Source organism: Aquarana catesbeiana, linkage group LG07 (genome assembly GCF_042186555.1).
Source record: "Aquarana catesbeiana isolate 2022-GZ linkage group LG07, ASM4218655v1, whole genome shotgun sequence".
NCBI lineage: Eukaryota > Metazoa > Chordata > Amphibia > Anura > Ranidae > Aquarana > Aquarana catesbeiana.
The window spans coordinates 332,287,501-332,309,655 of record NC_133330.1 but is presented as its reverse complement, the minus strand read 5'-3'; the positions used below and the strand labels follow the sequence as shown (position 1 = coordinate 332,309,655).

General features: G+C 41.8%; 1 protein-coding gene across 4 annotated transcripts in view; it reads left to right on the top strand.

The window, feature by feature from the left end:
* MYSM1 (Myb like, SWIRM and MPN domains 1) overlaps window positions 1–22,155 on the top strand; it is an 82,983-nt gene that overhangs the window by 47,927 nt on the left and 12,901 nt on the right. For all 4 annotated transcript variants that reach the window (XM_073593865.1, XM_073593864.1, XM_073593867.1 and 1 more), the window contains 10 exons: window positions 1,044–1,732; window positions 3,125–3,255; window positions 3,340–3,443; window positions 7,039–7,116; window positions 7,354–7,436; window positions 10,846–10,900; window positions 13,787–13,837; window positions 13,914–13,988; window positions 17,550–17,738; window positions 21,653–21,785. In XM_073593865.1, coding sequence (XP_073449966.1) covers window positions 1,044–1,732; window positions 3,125–3,255; window positions 3,340–3,443; window positions 7,039–7,116; window positions 7,354–7,436; window positions 10,846–10,900; window positions 13,787–13,837; window positions 13,914–13,988; window positions 17,550–17,738; window positions 21,653–21,785 — 1,588 coding nt within the window. The remainder of the gene's footprint in view (window positions 1–1,043; window positions 1,733–3,124; window positions 3,256–3,339; window positions 3,444–7,038; window positions 7,117–7,353; window positions 7,437–10,845; window positions 10,901–13,786; window positions 13,838–13,913; window positions 13,989–17,549; window positions 17,739–21,652; window positions 21,786–22,155) is intronic.

The window sequence follows — 22,155 nt, the reverse complement described above, 5'->3', positions numbered from 1 at the left end:
ATTTTTGATACTTTTTTTTTTTTTTTTTTTAGGTAAATGGGTAGGGGTACAATGTACACCATACTCATTCACATAGGGTGGGGGCCGGGATCTGGGGGCCCTCTTGGTAAAGGGTGGCTTCCAGATTCCGATAAGCCCCCCCCCCGCCTGCAGACCCCGACAACCAATGGCCAGGGTTGTTGGGAAGAGTCCCTTGTCCTCATCAACATGGGGACAAGGGGCTTTGGGGTGGGGGGCGCAGAGGATTTGATTGACCAATGCTGCTATCAATCTATCCAATGAGGACCCGAGACAGCGGCTGCTCATTTCTCGTCGCTGGAAAGACCGAGTTCAGGTAAATAAAAGGGGGGCTCTTTGGAGGGGGGGAGCTGCACTACAGAAGGTTTTTCACCTTTAATGCACTAAGCATTAAGGTGAAAAAGCTCCAGGGTTTACGACCCCTTTAATGCAAAAGCGTGTCCTGTTGACTGCAATGCAAAATTGTGTTCCATTGACTTCAATGTAAAAACACCAGCCACATGAATTACATTTAAACATTTTTTTTTTTTTTTTTTTAATAAAACTGTCCATTTTGGTTTTCGGCCAAATGCATCCTGAATTTTTGGTTTTGGCACCAGAATGTTTATTTTGATGCACGATTAATATCGATTGTTTTCTGTACTAGCTTTATTATGAGATTTTTCTGTATCATTTTTTTGTTTCTTTTATCAAATGTAATTTCCCTCCAGTGTCAGGTATGTACATGATCTGTAATGTAAACTCTTCTTTATCCAGATGATACCTTAAAATTGGAGAAAGGCCTTTTGGTTTCTTATATCCTTTATAGGAATTATATAGATGAAGCAGTTGTTATTTTGTTAATGAAATTGTTTTCAAGTCATGTAATGTCTTTTAACCTATGGAACAATTTGACTAAGATGTGTATATCTAAGGAACTGACGTATTTTGTGTATGCCAAGGAACCTTGTCTTAAATAAATAAAGAATTAAAAAAAAAAAAAAAATTGGAGAAAGTGTAAAAAAAATTCATATTTCTTTCTACAGTGTAAGGAGGAGAACGGAGAGAAAGAGGACAAAATGGCAGCGGCGGAGCTTCCTGTTTTCCACGCTGAGAAATCCGAGGAAGAAGCTAAACTATCTGCATTCCGAGGTCGAGCGGACCCCAACCTCAACGCGGTGAAGATTGAGGCCTTATCAGATGATGAGGAGGTCGACATAACGGATGAGGTGGATGAGGCATTTGTCAACAGCGAAGACCTTCCTGACACGGCGATAAATCCAGCAGATACCATCTGCCAGGTGAAGGAAGAGGCCATCCATCCCACCGCGGGACAAAGTCACCTCACCCCGGAACGGCCGCACGCCGATGTTCCCGAGACGGAGGCGCTTTGTCAGAAGGACCCCGGTGACGGAGACGCTCTTTATTGCTTCACATGCGTGCCACACAGCGACACTTTGACGTCCGCACAAGACGAAGAGGTCAGCCGGGACTCCACTTGTCTGAGCCCCGAGGATAAAGATGTCTTCGCTCCGACGGCTCAGGTATCCCCCCTGCCCTATGAGGATGAAGACGCCCCAGAAGAAGATCTAAAACCGCCCGACCAGGAGGTGGTGCTAGAACCAGACTTCATCCAAGAAGAAGAGAAACAAGCCATCCCAGAATTCTTCGAGGGGCGCCCAGCAAAGACTCCGGAACGCTATCTCAGGATACGCAATTACATCTTGGATCGATGGTACGTTTTTGGTTTATAAACGAGCAAAATTATGATTTTTTTTTTTTTTTTTTTCACTTGCCGACCGCCTAACGCAGAAAATACGTCATTACTTTGATGTTAAATACCGGGGTTATGGCTGCAGTTAGATGCCATAACCCCAGTTTTTTATTTTTCTTTAGGTGATTCTCTTTTGGATAAAAGTGATCCGAGCAGCTGATTCGCCGCTTCATCACTTTTAACCGCTTGCCGACCGCCTCATGCAGATATACTGCGGCAGAAGGGCTCGTACAGGCAGAATCATGTACCTGTACGTTCCCCTTTAAGAGGCGGCCAGCGGGCGCGCGCACCCGCGGCAAGCTCAGTGAGTCAGGTCGCGGGTCGCAGGTCCCGCGGACGCGATTGCCTCATGGGGACGAAGAACAGGGAGATGCTGATGTAAACAAGCATCTCCCCGTTCTGCCTAGTGACAGGACACTGATCTCTGCTCCCTGTCATCGGAGCAGAGATCAGTGACGTGTCACACACAGCCACGCCCCTCACAGTTAGAAACACGCCCCTAGGACACACTAAACCCCCACACTGCCACCTAGTGGTTAACCCCTTCACTGCCAGTGTCATTTACACAGGAATCAGTGCATTTGTATAGCACTGATTGCTGTATAAATGACAATACTCCCAAAAATGTGTCAAAAATGTCTGATGTGTCCGCCATAATGTCGCAGTCACAATAAAAATCGCTGATCGCCGCCATTTAAAAAAAAAAATGATTAAAAATGCCATAAAACTATCCCCTATTTTGTAAACGTTACAACTTTTGCGCAAACCGATCAATAATCGCTTATTGCGATTTTTTTTTTTTTTTTTCTAACAAAAATATATACAAGAATACATATCGGCCTAAACTGAGGAAAAAAATTGTTTCATATATTTTCAGGGGGATATTTATTATAGCAAAAAGTAAAAAACAATGTTTTTTTTTCTTCAAAATTGTCGCTCTTTTTTTTTTTTGTTTATAGCGCAAAAAATAAAAAGCGCAGAGGTGATCAAATACCACAAAAAGAAAGCTCTATTTGTGGGAAAAAAAAGAACGCCAATTTTGTTTGGGAGCTACGTCGCACGATTGGTAATTGTCAGTTAAAGCGACGCAGTGCCGAATTACAAAAAGTGCTTTGGTCAGGAAGGGGGTAAATTCTTCCGGGGCTGAAGCAACAGGACACTTTCCGGTGGTTCCCGGACTTACCTGGATGATTGGTGAGCCCAGGAACCAATCTGGCGCTGGTGGCGGCTGGTTACAGAGATGAGCGGAGGAAAGATGGCGCCTCCCCTCATATATATGGCCTAGGACAGTGATGGCGAACCTTGGCACCCCAGATGTTTGTACTGAAACTGCTTGTCTTTTTCTTATTGTAGGAAGAACTCTAAGCCAAATTACTTGAACAAAACCTCAGTCCGCCCGGGACTAAAGAACTGCGGTGATGTGAACTGCATCGGGCGTGTCCACACCTACCTGGAACTAATTGGCGCCATTAACTTTGGCTGTGGTAAGCGTCAGTTAGACTTTTTTATTTATTTATTTTTTTCCCTTATGTTTCATCATCCTGCACTTGATATTCTGCCAATTTCAGAACAAGCGGTTTACAATCGGCCCCGTCTGTTGGATAGAACAAAGACGAAACTGGTAAAAGATACATTGGAAGCGTACGAGCTCGCCCACCGCCTGCAGACTATGGTAAGCAAACAAGGGGCTTTACTGCAACCAATCAGATCTGTCCGTGCTCTTTTCCATATAACGCTAAGGGCCGGTTCACACCACATGCAGTTCAGTGCGTTTTTTTTTTTTTCTCTGCATCAAAAACGCATGCAAAGTAGGTTATATGGTTTTCAATGGCATAGTTCACACCAGTGCTTGCAGTTCCAGTGTGTTCCAGGTCCAGAGAAGAAAGCAGAACATGCTGCATTTTTCCTGGACTTTACTGGAACGCTGTAAAATGCACTGGGACGCACCTAAATGCACTGGAACACACGTCTTTATTTAAAGGGGTTGTTTTTTTTTTTTTTTTTTAAATAACAAACATGGTATACTTGCCTCCACTGTGCAGTTCACTTTGCACAGAGTGGTCCCGATCCTGCTCTTCTAGGGGCCCCCGGTGGCGCTATCAGCTCCCCCCTGCATTGGTAAACCCCCTAAGAGAAGCAATCTTTGCGGGCCCGCTCCCGAGTCCAGCATTCCGTCCATAGACACAGAATGCCAGACTCGGCCCCCCCCCCCCCCCCCCCCCCCCGCGTCATTGGATTTGATTGACAGCAGCGGGAGCCAATTGATGCGCTGCTATCAATCTATCCAATCAAGAGCCGAGAACCTCGGCCAGAGAGGTAGAGCGCGTCTCCTGTGGGGGAACGAACGGGCTCAGGTGAGTAAAACGGGGGGCTTGGGGGGGCTGCTCAGTGACAGAAGTTTTTTCACCTTAACCCCTTCAGATCTGCGCTATAGCCTAATGATGGCTACAGCGCGGACCTACTTTGCCAGGAGGCTGTCAATAGACGTCCTCCTGTGCTCGAGCGGCTTGCGCCCCCCCCCCCCCGGTGTGCCCTGTAATCAGCGAGTCTATGAGACTCAGCTGATCACAGATCGGGATCGACCCCTTACCTTGTGATCAGTTGTCAGCCAATGACAGCTGATCATGGGATGTAAACGGAGCCGGTAATCGCAGTGGGATCGGGTTGTCAGCGGCACAGGCGCCCCAAACCCGGAAGTATCAGATCACATACTAGGTACATGATCTGGTACAGAGGGGCCGCCCTGCCACATTAAATATACAATTGGTGGTCCGCAGTTGATTCTTTGGCACTTGTGCGGTCATGCAACGCTGTACACAAAGGAAATTTATATAATTTTTTCACACAAATAGAGCTTTTTTTTTGTGGTATTTGATGGCCATTGCGGTTTGTTTTTATTTTTTGTGATATAAATGAAAAAGACTAAAAATTTTGAAGAAAAAAAACAATATTTCCTACTTTCCGTCATAAAACAATTTAGGCTCAAATGTATTCTGTATATATATTTGAAATTTGATCTATCATTCCTTGTAATTGTAATTTTTTTTTTTCACAACAACACCAGCAGAGTACAGCTTTATGATATGACTGGTGTGGCAATGATCAGGGACACTGACTAATGACAGCATGTTAAAAAAAATAAACTATTATTATTTTTTATTTAGTATTTTAAATATATATATATTTTTAACACAGTACAGCTTTATGATATGACTGGTGTGGCAATGATAAGGGACACTGACTAATGACAGCATGTTAAAAAAAAAAAAATAAATAAAAAAATAAACTATAATCATTTTTTATTTAGTATTTTAAATATATATTTTTTAACATTTATTTTTAAAAAATTTTTAAATATTTTTATCATAGTAGTTCAATGTTACCGTAGTAAAAATATGAAAATATTTACAAAAATATATAGTAAAAAAATAAAAAATGTTTAAAAAAAAAATGATTAGGTAATCAAGGAATTTTTTTTTATTTATTTACACTTTAATTGCTTGTACAATGAAGATCATTGTACCAGCAATGCTTTCAACTTTCATGAATGGGTTACGTTCATAACACCTGTGAATACTAGTGATCTGTGATTGGCTACAGCTAATCGCATGGTACATGGTGCTGTGATTGGCCAAGGTACCATGTGATATATGTGGGCCAATTACAGCTCACTCGCAAGGGAAGCAAAGCTGTGATGAATCATATTGATTTATCACAGCTTTGTTGACATTGTGATCATGTGATCACATAGCGATCACATGATCACCAGGCCCCCTGAGTATCGGAATCGGCATTCCGCTGTGGACACAGCAGTCGCAGGGGGGGGGGGCCCTGTGCCTATACAGGCAAAATTACATATATGTACGTTGCTTTGCCTGCACATGACGCCCTCGCACAGTAAATGTGAAGCCGTTATTGGACTACTGTTCCTTCTGTGAACTGTCCTTCTGTTGGTTCACAATGACAGTAACCCTCGGGATGGACATTTTCAAAACCCAGGTGGATCATATTTCTCCCATAGAATCATATAATAAGGCCAAGAAGGAGAACAGAGTGCCACATAGTGTAATTCCGATCGATAAAAAGAGTATTTATTAAAATAAGGAACACTCACATTTGAGAAGATATAAAGCGCCTTTGGTACAAATGACGCAATGGGATCAGCGGAGCTCATCCCGACGTGTTTCGTCTAACAAGACTTGTCATTGTACTGTCATTGTGAGCCAACTGAAGAACAGTGGGACCATCCTACTTTCAAGCCAGAGGTTGCCAACACTGATGCCCTTATCCATTGGGGTAATTTCACCACAAGCCTTGTCAACTCATCGGGCGTACGTCCTTTTGAGTCCAAGCAATCCGGTAAGCCTTCATACAATCGGTGGTGGATATTTTGCTTATATTCTCCTTATATCCGTCTCCACTTTTGATGCCATAAGGATGTTTTATATCTGTCTGGACTAATCACATGTTCAGTTCCGTCACCTGTGGACGTTACGTTTCATTCCTAATTTATTTCATTTATTTTTTTAATCTTTTATCATCACATTTTTGGATTTATTCATCATGCCATTTATATGTGTTGCTTTATGTGTTTAAAATTCATACAATTACTATATGGTCCCATTTAGTTAGTGTCAAGAATGCCCACCGCATTATCACAGTCCCACTATAAGTCGCTTATCCCTTGTCCCCGCCTTTACTAGTATTAAAAAAAAAAAAAAAAAGAATACAGTATATATCCCGTAGTTTGTAGATCCTCTATTGGGATTTATTGATTTATTTACCCTTTATTGGGATTTTTTTTATCAAAAATATGTAGCAGAATACATCTTGGCATACATTTATGAAGATATATATATATATTTATTTATGTTTTATTGGATCTTGGATTTAATTGAATATTTTTTATAGCAGAAGAAATTCGAATTGATTTGTTACATATGTTTTATAGCAGTAAGTAAAAAAAATATTTTTTTTTTCAAAATTGTCGATCTTTTTTCGTTTATAACGCAAAAAATAAAAACCACAGTGGTGTTCAAATACCACCAAAAGAAAGCTCTATTTGTGGGGAAAAAGTGATATCAATTTCATTTCTGCACAGCGTTGTGAGACTGCGCAGTTGTCAGTTAAACTAACGCAATGTTGTATCGCAAAAAAATGGCCCAGTCATTGGGGGGGTAAATCTTCCGGAGGTCAAGTGGTTATGCCTTTTTAAATAAAATCTTAGTTGTTGCCGTGCTAACACACTCTCTTGTTTCTCATTGCAGCGCACCAGACGAAGGCGTGTCAGAGACCCTTGGGGGAATTGGTGCGATTCAAGAGACCTCGAGGGACAGACGTTTGAGGTTAGACAGCAGCTGAGTGTCCTTTTTTAACTGTAATTGACGTGCTGCTCTCTATGACAATAACATTTCTGTACCAGTATTATTGAACTGCCCTTCAACAAACTTCTACATCTCTGAGATAATGGAGATCTGCAGTTATTTATTAGCTCTGTTTTGTTATATTATGGGCATGAGTGAGTCTTTGCTCAAAGTTTAGGTGACGTGCTCCTCAGTGAACATAATATTTCTCTTTGTCAGCATCTCTCGGCGGAGGAGTTAGCTAAAAGACGGGAGAGAATGAAGGCCCTGAAATGCTCCAAGGGATCGAGACCACCCAAGAGGTACGGAAATTAGAATATAGTCAGATATTGTGACATTCTTCCTTTACATTTGTTTTGTCTGCTGCTTTAAATTGTGCAGTTCACATGTCTTATTTCTGAAGATGTCAACAGTGTTTTGTAGCTTATACATGGTGACAAATTTAAAAAGAAGCTTAAAATAACCCCCATACTGTGTGTGTAGTAAGTTTTTAGAACTTTATCGTAGTAAAACTACTGCTTTTTAAAAAAAAAAAAAAAAATTCTATATTATTTTTATTATTATTTATTTTTATTAATATATATACATTTTTATTATTATACCTGCCCCCTCCATATTATTTATTTTATTTTTAATTATTATTTATTATTTATTTATATATATATATATATATATATATATATAGATATAGATATAGATATATCTATATCTATATCTATCTCTATATATATATATATATATATATAGAGATAGATATAGATATAGATATATATCTATATATATATATATATATATATATATATATATATATCTCTATCGTGTATATACTCGAGTGTAAGCCGAGTTTTTCAGCACTTTTTTTGTGCTGAGAGTGCCCCCCTCGGCTTATACTCGAGTCAAGCACTTTTCTGGTGCAAAGAATGACATTTTCCGAACCGACTTTGGGGCCCTGTATCTCTGGACCACTTATTGCTAGGAACCCCAAATTTGGAATCCCAGTGGAACTAGCACTGCAACATATCCAAAGATGGGGTTCCTACCACCAAGTGGACCCGAGATACAGGGCCCCAAAGTCGGTTCGGAAAATTTCATTCTCTGCTGCAGAAAAGTGCTTGACATTTTCCGAACTGACTTTGGGGCCCCGTATGTCGGGGCCACTTGGTGCTAGGAACGCCAGCTTTTGTTGTAGTGCTATTTCCACTGGGTTTGCACACCAAATTTGGGGGTCTTAGCACCAAATGGCCTCAAGATAGGGGGCCCCAAAGTCGGTCAACTGTGTCCATCTGCAGCAATGTCATTTCGGGACCCTTTGGGTCCAGAGACCCCAAATTTTGGCTGCAGCTAGGGGGCATCTAGGAACCCTTAACTACAGAGTTTGAAGTTCGGGGGGATCTATGGCTGCAAATGGGCACAGTGAGGCTGCAAATGGGCATTGTTGACCCTCTTTTCCACTTACAGTAGCTGTGCATTTCTCACCCTCATCCTATACTCGGGTCAATAAGTTTTCCCAGTTTTCTGTGGTAAAATTAGGTGCCTCGGCTTATATTCGGGTCGACTTATACTCGAGTATATACGGTATATATAATTGTTTTTTTTTTTATTATTATTATTATTCCTGCCCCCTCCATATTAGAAACATGATAGTATTTTAATCTTTTTTTTTATCATTTTCTTTTTTGTCTAAAAACTTTTTTTTTTTTTTAAGCTCTTTCACTGCCCTCTTTCCTCTTCTCTTGTTGAGGTGAGAATGACGTATCCTGGGCTTCCCATCTCCTGTGATATCTATGTCATATATCCCAGAAGGATGCAGGCTATTAAAGCGATTTGTGAACCTATTTTTTTTTTTCTTTAACCACTTCAGCCCCTGAAGGATTTACCCCCTTAATGACCAGGCCATTTTTTTGCGATGCAGCACTGCGTCGCTTTAACTGACAATTGCGCGGTCGTGCGACGTTGTACCCAAACAAAATTGATGTCCTTTTTTTTTTTCCCCACAAAAAATTTTTTTTCTTTTTTCTTGACAAAATGTGGAAAATTTAAACGGGTATGATTACTTTTTCAAGGCACTGTAGAGCTTTATTTTGGTGGTATTTGATCATCTCTGTGGTTTTTATTTTTTTGCGCTATAAACAAAAAAAGACAGACAATTTTGAAAAAAAAAAAAAAAAAAAAACAACAATATTTTTTACTTTTCTGCTATAATACATATCCAAAATAAATAAATAAAAATAAATAAATAAAAATGTATTCATCAGTTTAGGCCAATATATATTCTTCTACATATTTTTGGTAAAAAAAAAAATCACAATAATCGTATATTGATTGGTTTGCGCAAAATTTATAGCGTCTGCAAAATAGGGGAAAGATTTAGGGACTTTCTCTTTCCTCTTCTCTTGTTGAGGTGAGAATGACGTATCCTGGGCTTCCCATCTCCTATCTATGTCATATATCCCAGAAGGCTGCAAGCATTAAAGCGATTTGTGAACCTATTTTTTTTTTTTTCTTCCTTCAACCACTTTTGCCCCTGAAAGATTTATCCCCTTAACAACCAGGCCATTTTTTTTTTAAACGGCACTGCGTGGCTTTAACTGACAATTGCGCGGTCATGCGACGTTGTACCCAAACAAAATTGATGTGCTTTTTTTTCCCTCAAAATTTTTAATTTTTTATTTTTTTGGGGGGGAAAATTTAAACGGGTATGATTACTTTTTTAAGGCACTGTAGAGCTTTCTTTTGGTGGTATTTGATCACCTCTGCGTTTTTTATTTTTTTTGCGCTATAAACAAAAAAAGACCGACAATTAAAAAAAAAAAAAAAAAAAAATATATATATATATATATATATATATATATATATATATATATATATATATATATATATATATATATATAAAAATATATATATATATATATATATATATATATATTTACTTTCTACTATAATACATATCCAAAAAAAAAGAAATATAACAAAAACAAATGTATTCATCAGTTTAGGCCAATATATATTCTTCTACATATTTTTGGTAAAAAAAAAAAAACAAATTGCAATAAGCGTATATCGATTGGTTTGTGCAAAATTTATAGCGTCTACAAAATAGGGGAAAGATTTAGGGACTTTTTTATTGTTTTTAGTAGTTATGACGGCGATATGCGATTTTTAGCGGGACTGGAAATTGCGGCGGACAAATCTGACCCCAAATTACGCTTTTTGGGGACCAGTGACATTATTACATTGATCAGTGCTATAAAAATGCAAGATATTTATTTTTTTTTTTACCATTATTTATTGTAGTGCATACATCAGATTGGAGAAAGATTCTCCATAAAGCCCCAATCTGGGTTGACCTGGTTTCTCCTTCCCACATTTTCCACTCTCCAGTTTTAGTAAATTAGCCCCTCGGTGTCATTCAGTCTCTGAAAGATTGAGGACATCTAGTGATGAAAGGAAACTACTGAGAGGGAAAACATTGTAGACGAGGAGAGTTTTGCCACAGAGCTGCATTTTAGAAGCTGCTGGGAGAATATTTTAATAACTAAAAATTCCTGGAGTTGGACTTTAGCTGCTAACTCTTCTCTAGGTACTCGGCCAGTGCAGTGGTGAAAGTGGGAATTTTTGCCATCTCATGATCAGTCCTATTGTTGTAACAAGAAACTTTGATTCTTAGATTGTTGCTGTTAACGCACATTTTTTTTTTTTTTTTTTTTACAGTGCATTTGACCCATTCCAGCTCATCCCCTGCCTTGACTTTACTGAAGAGAGGCAGGTAAAAAACATTTCATAATTTCAATTATTGTTTTCATCTGTATTCATTTTTTAAAAGAAAATTTTAAAAAAATCTGATTTTTTTTTTTTTTTTAGCAGAATAAATCAATGATTTAAAAAAAATTAAAATCACAAAAATCTGATTTTTTAAAATTTATTTTTATCAAAATAAATCATTTAAAAAAAATAAATAAAATCACAGAAATTTGATTTTTTTTTATTTTTATCAAAATCAATGTTTAAAAAAAAAATCAAAATCACAAAAATCTGATTTTTTTTTTTTTTATTTAAATCTGTTTTTTTGTTATTTTTATCAAAATAAATCAATGATTTAAAAAAAAAAATAAAAAAAATCAGATTTTTTTTAAATTTAAATATGATTTTTTTTTGATTTGTATCAAATTTATTTTAAGAAAATGCTTTGGAGTAAAAATCTATTTAAGCCCAGGTTCACACTGAGCTGCGGGAATGAAGAGCTGAACTCGCAGGATTTCACTCCCACATGTCAGTCCCGATTTCAGCCGCGATTTTCAGAGACATCTGTGCAGGTTGCTGCACAGATGTCAATGTAAATCGCAGCCTAAAATCTCAAAAAGTCGTACAGAAACGACTTTTTGAAATCGGTGTGGTGTCGCACCGATTTAGGGCCGTGCCGTTGACTGCAATTGCCGCCGATTTGACATGTCAGATCACATGTCAAAACGCTCCAGTGTGAACCAGGGCTAAAGATGGTTATATAGATAGTTTTCTATTTAAGTTACATTAATAATTTTAGTTTATTCGGCATGAAATGGAGCTTTAGTTATATAGAATGAGGCTGTATATTCTGCAATATTTACTGTACATTTTTGATAAATTAATGAAATCCAAGCTCTGCAAGCTGAGATAACATGCACTGCATTGATGCATTTACACAATTTCACAGTAACCATGAGATAAAACAAAGTTAAGGAATATTCCTTTATCCCATTGTTTTGCAAATCTATGTACACTACAAACTGTATGATTGAATTGGTTCTGATATCGCCGCTTTACTAACCTGACAGCTTCTTATTCTAAATAGGAAACCTTCATATTTTTTTGCAAATATTAAATATTCTAACTACCAGCAAGAAGAAGTCCTTACATTTTAAAGTGGTTGTACACCCTGGACACCCTGTACAACCACTTTTACCTACAGGTAGGCCTATATTAAGGCTTACCTGTAGGTGCTGGAAATATCTCCTAAACTCCACAGTTTAAGCCATGCCTATGGCACATGCGCATTTTAGAAAGGGCAGATCGTACCGTTTCTAAAGGGGGTCATGTCGTGACTGATGGTTCCCGCTGGCGTGTGCGGGAGTGACGTCACGCGACTTCGGCCAGTCACAGGGCCTGAGTTCACGGCCCCAGAAGGAAGATGGGTGAAGATGGACGCTCGCTGCTAGTGGGGATAGCGGTGACATCGCAGGCTTTGGTTTCAGGTAAGTGACACATAATGGGCTACTGTGCGATGCATACAAGCCCATTATGCTTTACCTTTGCAGGGAAATAAAGAGGAAGTAAAACCCACCAGGGTTTACTTCCTCTTTAAGGAGCCCCTTTCATTTCAGCTCCATCATGGCAGCGCCTGTTAGCGGACATCCACTCACCTGCTGCCGCCACGTCCCTCACCTTGTTGTCACTGCCGCATCACCAGCCGTCCCATTAAAGTGAATAGGACTGTCAGTGAGTCAACAGCGGGTCAGAGGAGGAGCCTCAGCAGGACTGAGGAGGAGCCTCAGCAGGTCAGAGGAGGAGCCTCAGCGGGACAGAGGAGGAACCTCAGCGGGTCAGAGGAGGAGCCTTAGCGGGTCAGAGGAGGATCCAACAGCGGGTCAGAGGAGGAGCCTCAGCGGGACAGAGGAGGAGCCGCAGGGGGACAGAGGAAGAGCCGCAGGGGGTCAGAGGAGGAGCCTCAGCGGGTCAGAGGAGGAGCCTCAGCGGGTCAGAGGAGGAGCCGCAGGGGGACAGAGGAGGCGTCTCAGCGGGTCAGAGGAGGAGCCGACAGAGGAGGAGCCTCAGCGGGTCAGAGGAGGAGCCTCAGCGGGTCAGAGGAGGAGCCTCAGCGGGTCAGAGGAGGAGCCTCAGCGGGTCAGAGGAGGAGCCTCAGCGGGACAGAGGAGGAGCCTCAGCGGATCAGAGGAGGAGCCTCAGCGGATCAGAGGAGGAGCCTCAGCGGATCAGAGGAGGCGCCTCAGTGGGACAGAGGAGGCGCCTCAGTGGGACAGAGGAGGCGCCTCAGTGGGACAGAGGAGGCGCCTCAGTGGGACAGAGGAGGCGCCTCAGTGGGACAGAGGAGGAGCCTCAGTGGGACAGAGGAGGCGCCTCAGTGGGACAGAGGAGGCGCCTCAGTGGGACAGAGGAGGCGCCTCAGTGGGACAGAGGAGGAGCCTCAGTGGGACAGAGGAGGAGCCTCAGTGGGACAGAGGAGGAGCCTCAGGGGGTCAGAGGAGGAGCCTCAGGGGGTCAGAGGAGGAGCCTCAGGGGGTCAGAGGAGGAGCCAACAGCGGGTCAGAGGAGGAGCCAACAGCGGGTCAGAGGAGGAGCCGACAGAGGAGGAGCCTCAGCGGGTCAGAGGAGGAGCCTCAGCGGGTCAGAGGAGGAGCCTCAGCGGGACAGAGATGACAGTTGCTCTTTAAAAATTAGGATTTGAATCAAGTAGATTTAAATCGAGCCTTTTTACTAGTGATTTAAATTGTGGTTTAAATCAACTTGATTTAAATCAAATCCACCCTGTTTTTTTTTTTTTTTTATAAAACAAGCTTACCTTTTTCATCAGTTGGAAAGTTGTCTTTTATTTCACAATGTTGTGTCGTCTCTAATTGATGTTTTTTTGTTTCCTTTCTAAACGTTGCTTTTATTTCAGGCTCCCTTCCAAGTGAAGATATCAGCGGAGGCCATGCTAATATTAGATTTGGTAAGTATAAAATATTATATGTGAATTATCCAATCCTATGAAAGGTGTCACTTCATTTTGTTGCTCTCTATTAAAGCACTCGCACGTCTCCATGGCGGAAGTCATCGGCTTATTAGGAGGAAGATATCTGGAAGAAGAACGTATTGTAGAAGTAAGCTGGTTTCTATTTTTTAGAATGCATGAAAAATCAATTTTCAAGTAGGTAAAGTTCACCCTTTATATTCTTATAATGCATCCCTTGTATGAAGCCCTTGCCTGAATACTAACCCGTATATTCTACTTCATTACCCGTCCCTTTTTCTGTATTTAGTGCTGTGACACACCCACACATTAAATGGCGTTTAACCCCTTAGCGCCGACCACATGCGGCCTCGGTTTAAGGGGTTATACCGGGTTAATGTCTGCAGCTCCAGGCATTACCATTTTTTTAGAGCGGGCGATCGGATCTTTAGGGATAACAACTGATGCAGCTAAAAGCCTCTCAACTGTTATCCTGAAGGAGCGAGAGGGGACGTCCCCACCGTCTTCCGCCGCTCCTCCCGTGCCTCCTGTCCCACCGGGAGACACGATCCAGGGCTTCCGCTGGTGTTTCATCAGATTTGCCGATCTGTCAAAATATGTAATGGACATGACGTTCTGTTGCCGCCATCTTGCTACACCCCGCGCTCCACCTCAGTAAGGATACACTGAGAAGGCGGCAGCGGACATCTTGTTACACTCACCAAAGTTTTGCATTTCACACTTATTTTAACAGTAAACGGTGCTTATATGGTCAAATACAATACAGTGGAACCTTGGTTTACGAGTAACGCGGTTAACGAGCGTTTGTAAAGACGAGCAACTTTATTTTTAAAAATCCCAACTCGGTTTGCGAGTGTTGTCTTGCAAAACGAGCAGGTTTCAAGCCAATGGGGTGTGCAGTACCGCATTTGGCCAGAGGTGCGGGGGCGCCGGTGACACTCAGAAGGGTTCGGAGCCGTTCGGAAATACTTGGGAAATACTCCGTTCCCGAGTGTTTTCGAGCCTTTTCGAATTCAGCCGAGCTGTCCCCCAGTATTTCTGAGGCTCTCCGGCGCCCCCCCCACCTCTGGCCACATGCGGTATTACATGCAATAGAAGTCAATGCGGAACAAATTATCTTCGTTTCCATTGACTTCTATGGGGAAACTCGCTTTCATATGCGAGTGCTTTGGATTACAAGCATTCTCCTGGAACAGATTATGTCCATAATCCAAGGTTGCACTGTATTTAGAAACCCCTTGGACTGTTTACATGTTGAATTATAAAAGCAGCAATGTTCTGTCGGATTAGCAAACCTGTGAGATCAGCAGGTTTGCCGCTGCTTTAAAAATTCAACATCTAAAAAGTCAGTCGGATTTTGAAATACTGTATTTCACCTTACAAGCTGCGTTTACTGTTAAAAATAAGTGTGAGATGCAAAACTCCGGTGCGTGTAACAAGATGACCGGTTGCCCCCTTCTCAGTGTATCCTTATTGTGGAGGAGTGTGGGGTGTAGCAAGATGGCGGCAACGGAACATCACTTCCGTTACAAATTCTGACGGGTCGCCTAATCTGACGAAACACCGACTAGAGTAAGACACTGGAATGAAGCTGAAAACTGCTTTGTTCCAGTCTCCTATGTAAACACGCGGAAGCGACGTCACAACGTCACCTACGGTTTACTTGGCTGCCAATGGCGCCGATTTAAAAAAAAAAATGACAGTATTCAGAATCGCTGTTTTTGGCTATCTGAATACTTCGAAGTGCAAAGGAGGGATTTGGGGTCTTTTAGATCCCCGATCCCTCCATAAAAAGGACCTGTCACCACCTATTACTGTCACAAGGGAGGTTTACTTTCCTTGTGACAGCAATAAAAGTGATCAGAATTTTTTTTTTTTTTTTTAAAGTGACAATGTAAAAATAAATAAAATAAAGGAGAAAGATTTTTTTTTTTTTTTTTAAAGCACCCCCGTCCCCGCAAGCTCGCGCAGCAAATAAAAGGCATGCGTATGTAAACTCAAATCACGTATGTGAGGCAATGCCGCGATCGTTAGAGCGAGTGCAATAATTCTAGCAAAAGACCTCCTCTGTAACTCCAACCTGGTAACCGTTTATTCCTTTTAAAGCGTCGCCTATGGAGATTTTGAGGTAACATAGTTTGTCGCCATTCCACGAGCATGTGCAATTTGAAAGCATGACATGTTGGGTATCAAATTACTCGGCGTAACATCATCTTTCACATTATACAGAAAAATGGGCTACTTTTACTGTTTAGTTTTTTTTTAATTCTTGAAAGTTGTTTACTCTTCAACTGTCAGCAATGGTACAAAGCACTGAAAAGTTAGTTACAAATGACATAAAAAAAAGGGTCAGTTAAACAGAGGAACATTTGGGGCCGGTTCACACCACATGCAGTCTATCACACCGTATTTGCGCAGCGGTCTTACAAGCGCACTTTTTTTGAAAAAAAATACACTTTTTTGAATTAAAAAATAAGACAACAGTAAAGATAGCCCAATTTTTTTTTTTACATTGTGAAAGATAATGTTACGCCAAGTAAATTGATACCCAACATGTCACGCTTTAAAATTGCGCCCGCTCGTGGAATAGCGACAAACTTTTACCCTTAAAAATCTCCATAGGCGACGTTTAAAAAATTCTACAGGTTGCATGTTTTGAGTTACAGAGGAGGTCTAGGGCTAGAATTATTGCTCTCGCTCTACCGATCATGGCGATACCTCACATGTATGGTTTGAACACCGTTTTCATATGCAGGCGCTACTCACGTATGCGTTCGCTTCTGCACGCGAGCTCGGCGGGACGGGGCACGTTTAAAAAAAACTTTTTTTTTTTTTCTTATTTATTTTACCTTTTCATTTTTTATTTTAAAAAATAATAAATTGTATCACTTTTATTCCTATTACAAGGAATGTAAACATCCCTTGTAATAGAAAAAAGCATGACAGGTCCTCTTAAATATGAGATCTGGGATCAAAAAGTCCTCAGATCTCATATTTACACTAAAATGCAATAAAAAAAAAAAAAAAATTGTCATTTGAAAAAACCCCCCCAAAAAATGGCCCTTTAAGAGCTATGGGCGGAAGTGATGTTTTGACGTCGCTTCCGCCCTGCAGTGGTATGGAGACGGGTGGGGGCCATCTTCCCCTCACCATACCCAGGAAGGAGAAGGATCTAATCGCCTCCGCGGCTGCCGACGGCTCCAGAGAGCGGCGGGGGGGCCCCACTCCTGCCGCCTATAAACGTGATCTTGCGGCGAATCCACCGCAGAGACCACTATTATCAGAAACCGGACCCGCTGAAGAAGAGGATACCGGGGTTATGGCAGCTAGCTGCTGCTGCCATAACGACGATATTCCTTTTTAAAGACAGGACTTTTATCGGCGTGCGGTGGTCCGGAAGTGGTTTAAGAGCACCTGTCATTTCAGATCCATCATGGCAGCGCCTGTTAGCGGGCGTCCACTCACCTGCTGCCGCCACGTCCCTCACCTTGTTGTGTCACTGCCGCATCACCAGCCGTCCCAATAAAGTGAATGAGACTGTCGGGGAGTCAACAGCGGGTCAGGGGAGGAGCGGCTGCGGGTCAGAGATGACATTTGCTCCTTAAAAATTATGATTGAAATCAAATCCACCCCGATTAGGAGAGAGATCGCCGCCTGCACATGCTCACATTCTCCACGTTTTCCTTTCTAGATTTGGACTGCGGAGCCGTGTAACAGTCTCAGCACGGGGCTGCAGTGTGAAATGGACCCCGTTTCTCAGACTCAGGCGTCGGAAGCCCTGTCACTGCACGGCTACAATGTCATTGGCTGGTACCACTCTCATCCTGCCTTTGACCCCAATCCATCCATCCGGGATATCGACACCCAGGCCAAGTACCAGGTCTGACATCTGTGTGTTTTTAAGATAATCATTAAACAATCCGAGCATCCGGGGAAATCATTACATGGGCTGCAGATCCAATGCAAGTCTGATAAGGTCACTGAGAGCCGCCTTTCTCATCTCTCCCCGTAGAGAGGAGCTCCTGATGAAAAAAGTTCACTTTGGTCGGGACTTTTCAGGCACTTGACAAATACCAATATAATAAAATACAAAGATACTTTATTCCACCTTTTTATATTAAAAAAAAAAAGCAGTACAAATATAGCAGACGTAAAACCAATCAGCTGATTGATGACAAAGCGTTACACAGACCACCCTTGAAATAATTACATGTAGACAATTATATGTGTCTCAGTTTTGTAACATAACCCCAATTTCAATTTCATACAATTTTTTTTTTCAGGGGCAGAGAATGGTCAGTCTGAAATACAAATGTACAATTCTATAGTAACAAGATAACATCCATTGTACATATGCAGTACAATTGGTATAATAGTTTAATAATTGGTATCATCCGCACGCAAATATGTAGCCTCCCGGCAACCGGGCCTTGGCGCAGAGCGATCGCATATTTGCGTGCATTAATTCAAAGCACTGAGCTGAAAGTGCGAGCTCCGCTTGTTCCTGTCACAGGGACCTGATTGAAAAACTCACGATCGCTCCATGCAATCGGGAGATTTCTGATCATGTGGCAGCCAGTCACGGCAGTCACATGACCTTAAGCCCCCCTGCATGTAAAACCCCTTAAAAGGTCGGCACCCGCTGGCTCCAAGGGGTTAAAGTAATACTAAAGCTTTGTTTTTGTTTTTTTTCTAGAATAGCAAACATGTTATACTTGCCTGCTCTGTGTAATGGTTTTGCACACAGCAGCCCCGATCCTTTTCTTTTCGGGTCCCTCACCGGCGCTCCTGGCTCCTCCCCCTTGAGCAGTGCCCCCAGAGAAAGCTGCTTTCCCGGGGGGGGGGGGGGGGGGGGCACCGCCCCATGCTCATTCCTGAGCCGCTGCTCTATGCGTCCATAAGATACATAGAGCTACGGCTCGGCCCCGCCCCCCGCTCTCTCCTCATTGGCTCAATGGCTGTGATTGACATAGAGAGATAGAGATCTCTCTCTCTCTCTCTATCTATCTATCTATCTATCTATCTATCTATCTATCTATATATATATATATATATATATATATATATATATATATATCACTTTACCATAAGGCTCCATTCACACCTGAGTGATCTGTATCTGCTAGTTTTTATTTTTAGCAATTTTTTTCTTGTTTTTACTTGAGCGTTTTTGGAGCAGGACGATTCATTTAAATGGGTCTCCCGCTCCAAAAATGCTCAAAAAGAAGCTCATGTACCAAATCTTGGCACAAAGCCTGAAGCATTTGCTGTCACAAATTTTTGCCGCGATTGTCGCACCGCGTTTGGGGAGCCATTAAGAAATAATGGCCACATTTTCCTGCGATTCTGGAATTACGGGCAGAATTTCAGCGATTCCACCCGCGATCCGGATCGCTTAGATGTGAACAGAGCCCTAGAGTGGGAAGGCGAATGAAGTAAGCTGGATCTTTTATAAAGTAAGCTGGATCTTTTATAAAGTAAGCTGGATCTTTTATAAAGAAGAGAATCTGACAGGGAATACTATCTGTGGGTGTGCCACATCCCAATAAGTCAAAAAAAAAAAAGAGAAAAGGAAGAATTCCTCTGAAATGGGATTTTAACAGCACTACCACAATATGAAAAAAATATATAATTTTATTTACAAAGAAAATATCATATCAAAAAACAATTACATATGGTGCTAATACAAATAGACATCAATATGGATACAATAAAAAAACGTCAATGAAGGTAAGTAGATCTCCCTGAACCGACGCGTTTCAGAAATTCTTTCCTTCATCAGGGTTCCTACAGAGGGAATTACATCTGAGGGGTTACAGAATGCAAAATAGTTAGTAAAAAAGTATATATCGCCACCCCCAGAGTAAACCTTCAACATAGACATAAACATGGTTCACTTAAAATTCATTGAAAAAGCATGAGTATCCATGTGATTAAAAATAGATATATACTTTTTTACTAACTATTTTGCATTCTGTAACTCCTCAGATGTAATTCCCTCTGTATGAACCCTGATGAGTGCCCCATTTTCAGCCACTTGTGCCCCATCATATGCAGCCACTTGTGCCCCATCATATGCAGCCACTTGTGCCCCATCATATGCAGCCACTTGTGCCCCATCATATGCAGCCACTTGTGCCCCATCATATGCAGCCACTTGTGCCCCATCATATGCAGCCACTTGTGCCCCATCATATGCAGCCACTTGTGCCCCATCATATGCAGCCACTTGTGCCCCATCATATGCAGCCACTTGTGCCCCATCATATGCAGCCACTTGTGCCCCATCATATGCAGCAACTTGTGCCCATCATATACAGCAACTTGTGCCCATCATATGCAGCAACTTGTGTCCAAAAAAACTGATTGCACTCCTGTGATCCATAGGAGAAGGATAGCTAAACAAGCTTTGGCTATACTTCTCCTTTTAAAGAAGAATTCCAGGTATAGCTGGACCAGTGTAACTATGTGTATATATACCATACCTGTAGGATTCCTCTAGAAGCTGGAAATGACCGTGGTAGGCACCGCTATTCCAGTGATCTCCACCAGCTTCCGTGTCCCGTGATAAGTAGCTGCTCTGTTAAATTGTGAACACAACAGGTCGGCCTCTCGGTATGAGCGCCATTCAGAAATTTCTTTGCATTTTCTTAAAGGGTATCTCCACTTTCGTGGGGGAAAGAAATAGCAAATAAAAAAAAAAATAATAATATAGCGTATACAATTGCAACACAAGTCATATTGTAATGGAATGTTATTAAAAATGACCTTTCCTTTTCAATCTGCAGCCGCTGTAATTTTCTGTAAAATGCAATATAGCCACCTGGAGGTGCTCTATACACAGACTGTGTACAGAACATTCCCCCCCCCCCCCCCCCAAGAAACATAATTTCCTGCTTGTGTGATTGGCTCACTGATTTTCCCAGAAGTCTGCACTAAGATACAAGTCAGATTTTGGGCATCCCCTGCAACAAAAATATCATTTTGTGGTGAGATGCTCCCAAAGGGATGCAGAACCTGCAATTTTCCTCATCAGAGACCTGAAGGTGCAGCAGCTGATTGATAAATTAGATCCACTTTTCACATGGAAACAGACAAACACATTTCTTCAGAAGAACAAAAGGTAGGAATCTGCAACAAAGTGTGTTAAAATCCCTGCAATGATCAGGGTTTTTTTTCAACAAAAGTGGAGCTACTCTTTAATTAATACAAAGCATTCTTTAATTGGATGAGGTAGAGAGGGTGATGTCACCTTCCCACCTCTCCACCTTGTCCAATCCGAGAGCTTTCCATGCATTTATAGAATACAAAGTGATGACTGAATGACACCCATACTGAGTGGCTGACCTGCTGTGCTCACAGTGCACTAGGGAAGCCGCTCGGCGCGGGAAGATAGTGAGGATCACTGGAGTGGCGCTGTCTATTAGATCGGTTTCCAGCTTCTAGTGCAGGGGTCTCACACTGGCGGCCCTCCAGCTGTTGTGAATCTACAAGTCCCATCATGCCTCTGCCTGTGGGAGGAGTCATGCTTGTAATTGTCAGTCTTGCAATGCCTTATGGGACTTGTAGTTTCACAACAGTTGGAGGGCCCCCTGATCTAGTGGAATGCCACTATGGTATATAGCTGGACCAGTGTAACTATGTAAACATATCCTTACCTGGAATTCTTCTTTAATTGGCTCTGGACATCTTGGCTTTAATTGTCCTCTTGTCATGAAAAGGTTAACAGCGCTACATTTTAATTATATTCTAGTCATCTATCATTTGTATTCAATTTACTTCCTTTTCATTCAGAGTTATTTTTCTCGCGGAGGAGCAAAGTTTTTGGGGATGATCATCAGTCCGTATAACCGCAGTAACCCCCTGCCGCAGTCACAGCTATCCTGCCTGGTTATTGGTGACGATCTGAGTGAGGACGGCTCATACAGTAAGTAAATCACTTGAAGCTGATCCCCCCCCCCCCCCCCAGTGCTAAATACACAGATATTGTACATATACCACCCCAGTTCTTAGATTTGCACAGCTCTGCCACACAGCACAGCCTGGTCTTGCAGAGCGGGGGAGGGGGGACCTGATTTCTCTCTGCTGCACTTTCACATACAGATTCCCCCACCCTGTGACTGGACAGTGAAAGGAGAAGCAGCGGACTGATTTCACTGTAACTCTGCTATCTCCTCCTATTAGCATGCTGCTTACACTGCAGCATATTTGATTGGCACCTTGTGCTACTTCTCCCTCCCCCCTCTCTGAGCTCTGATACCAAGTCAAATTCAGGTACTTACACTACAGCACTTGTA